Below are 2,744 nucleotides of genomic sequence, written 5' to 3' on the forward strand. Positions count from 1 at the left end.
GGAAGGACTGAGGCCATGTGCATCCTCCGAAGAGACCTTTTCGACACCAGAGTCTGGGACGTCATAAGTCTAGTCCTCCTGTACCTGCTTCCCCTCCTCCTGCTGTCCGTGCTATACGCCCGCATCGCCCACACCCTCTGGAGGTCGGGCCGCATGCTGACAGCCGCAGCTTCGCCGTACACCAGCACGGCGACGGTTGCGGTGGTTTCGACCGCTGCCGAGTACGGCACGTTCAAGACGCACCACACGGCCTCCATGACTTCGACGTCGAGCAGCGGGGGAGGAAATGACGCCATCGACATACCGAGGAATCACGGCCGTAACCACATGACCCATATCAATAGGGGATCGGTCAAATCGACGCTGTCGACCTACGTCTCCATGGGGTCGATGCGAGACGACGGTCTCCGGGTCAATCACATCAACTCTGACTCGATCCCTCTGACGCCTCTCGGGCAATCCAGGTGTCTGGGCGTTGAGAATTCCTCGGGGATGCCTATAGGATCCAGGAGCCCCCGAGGGAGGGCGTCTCCGAGGATCGCCAGGAGTCCAATGCAATTGCATCCTTCGCCGCTCGTGCTCCGAGCCCGGAGGAACGTCATCAAGATGCTCATCATGGTTGTGCTCAGCTTCGCCGGATGCTCCCTGCCCTTCCACGCGAGGAAGATGCTCCAATACTATTGGAGCAACTACAATCACAACTCCACCGCCTCCTACATCATGACACCCATCACCTTCCTGCTCATGTACGCCAACTCGGCCGTCAATCCGATCCTGTACACCTTCATGAGTCGTAAATTCCGAACTTCTTCACGGGATCTCTTGACCTGTCGGGTCTGGCAGGCTCGGAGATACCGACAACCTCCCCCTCCGACTGTCGTCGCTCGACTGAGTGGGAGAGACAAAGTGATCACTCATTTATTGTAACGATGATGACAGCTCACTTCAAGTATGAGTCTAATAATTCATTTATTTAATTCACTCTTTTTGTACTGTAGTGCCAAGAGGATTTAAGTGCGGTTTTGAAAGTTCAAATTAATACTTCCTTTAGCACAAATAACTATTGCAGTGAATATATTATTTAAAGAAGTGGAGAGTTGAAACAGAAATTAGTGATAGAATTGCTCAAAATGTTTAACCCAGAGGGAGAACCTAATGTGGTTATGGATTTTCTCTAAGATTCAAAGACACTGGGGAAGAATGGAGGCTTCAAGTGGTCGTAAATAAGTTAGTCCCTCTTTTTTTTCCAAACAACATACAGTTGTTTTATATCAAATAACTCTAACATCGATTACCTATGGATATGAATATTATATATATATATATATATATATATATATATATATATATATATATATATATACATATATATGTATATATATTGATATATATATATATATATATATATATATATATATATATATATATATATATATATCCCAAATATATTCAAATATATATATACTGTATATATCCCAAATATATTCACATATGATATATATATATATATATATATATATATATATATATATATACTGTATACTGTATATACATACCTGCATATACATACGTTATATATATATATATATATATATATATATATATATATATATATATATATATATATGTATATATATATATATATATATATATACTGTATATATATATATATATATGTATGTATATATTATACTGTATATATATATACTATATATATATATATATATATATATATATATATATATATATATATATATATATATATATATATATGGCCATTAAGAACCCTATATTAATCTCTTTTATATGAAGAAATCTTCTCCTACAGAGTTAAGCCTGCTTCCCCTAACTATACTAATTTCTATCTGTAAATTATAAAAAGATCTCTTTTCCATGTCTATTAAATCTTTGCTAAGGAACAATTGAAAGTAAAAAAAAATCAGGAATTTCATGATAACATCACAAATTTTAATTATACCAAAACTTGAAATAACATACTTTATTTTGTCTTGTTATTCAACGATAAGATATGATTATTGTCTTAGTATTGCACTGTGTCACTGTGAATAATCTTACACTAAGCACGACTTTTCGTTTCCATATTTTCCTTCATTTTTTTACAGCTGTTCTCTATAATTTTTGGCTCTATAGTTCCATACACCCTTCCACGACACATATACTACTTCTATTAATGTGATAATTTACCATTTTGCATGTGGTAAGCAGGGATGTCTTCCTTTTGAAAGACTTTGCTTTGGGTTTGGGGTAGACCGTAGTCCCGATCGGCTGCCCTGCCTGATATCGCTTAGACCCCGATAGCGTATGTTCCTGTGTTGTACCAGTCACCAGCGTCCTTGTCATTACCCCTAAAATTACCCCCAAACTTTAACTCAAAATGATCATGCAATTTCATTTATTTTTATTACTTAAAGGTGCTGACATTAAGAATTCTATATATATATATATATATATATATATATATATATATATATATATATATATATATATATATGTTATTTGACACTTTCTTTCCCTTTCACTCTGCACGTGCAAGCACTATGGTCTAAATTACAACAAATGCTGTATGGAAGTCATATCTATTTTATTAGGCCTTTATACAATTTCTTTTTAAGAATTAGGAACTCAGTTTCTTCCTATATATTCTTCGGTCATTTCACATTATGGAAGGTTTTCGATTTGGAAGAAGAGTTAAATGTACGTTTATCTTAATTCTCAATTTATCT

At 36.5% G+C, this 2,744-nt stretch overlaps 1 protein-coding gene across 1 annotated transcript in view; it reads left to right on the forward strand.

Annotated features, from left to right (window-relative positions):
* TrissinR (Trissin receptor) overlaps positions 1-1,280 on the forward strand; it is a 12,210-nt gene extending 10,930 nt beyond the window's left edge. Inside the window, exon 5 of the mRNA XM_068373046.1 lies at positions 1-1,280. This exon is cut by the window's left edge and continues 24 nt beyond it. Coding sequence (XP_068229147.1) covers positions 1-927 — 927 coding nt within the window. The 3' untranslated portion in view covers positions 928-1,280.
* The last annotated feature ends 1,464 nt before the right edge of the window (positions 1,281-2,744 follow it).

Source organism: Palaemon carinicauda, chromosome 5 (assembly GCF_036898095.1).
Source record: "Palaemon carinicauda isolate YSFRI2023 chromosome 5, ASM3689809v2, whole genome shotgun sequence".
NCBI lineage: Eukaryota > Metazoa > Arthropoda > Malacostraca > Decapoda > Palaemonidae > Palaemon > Palaemon carinicauda.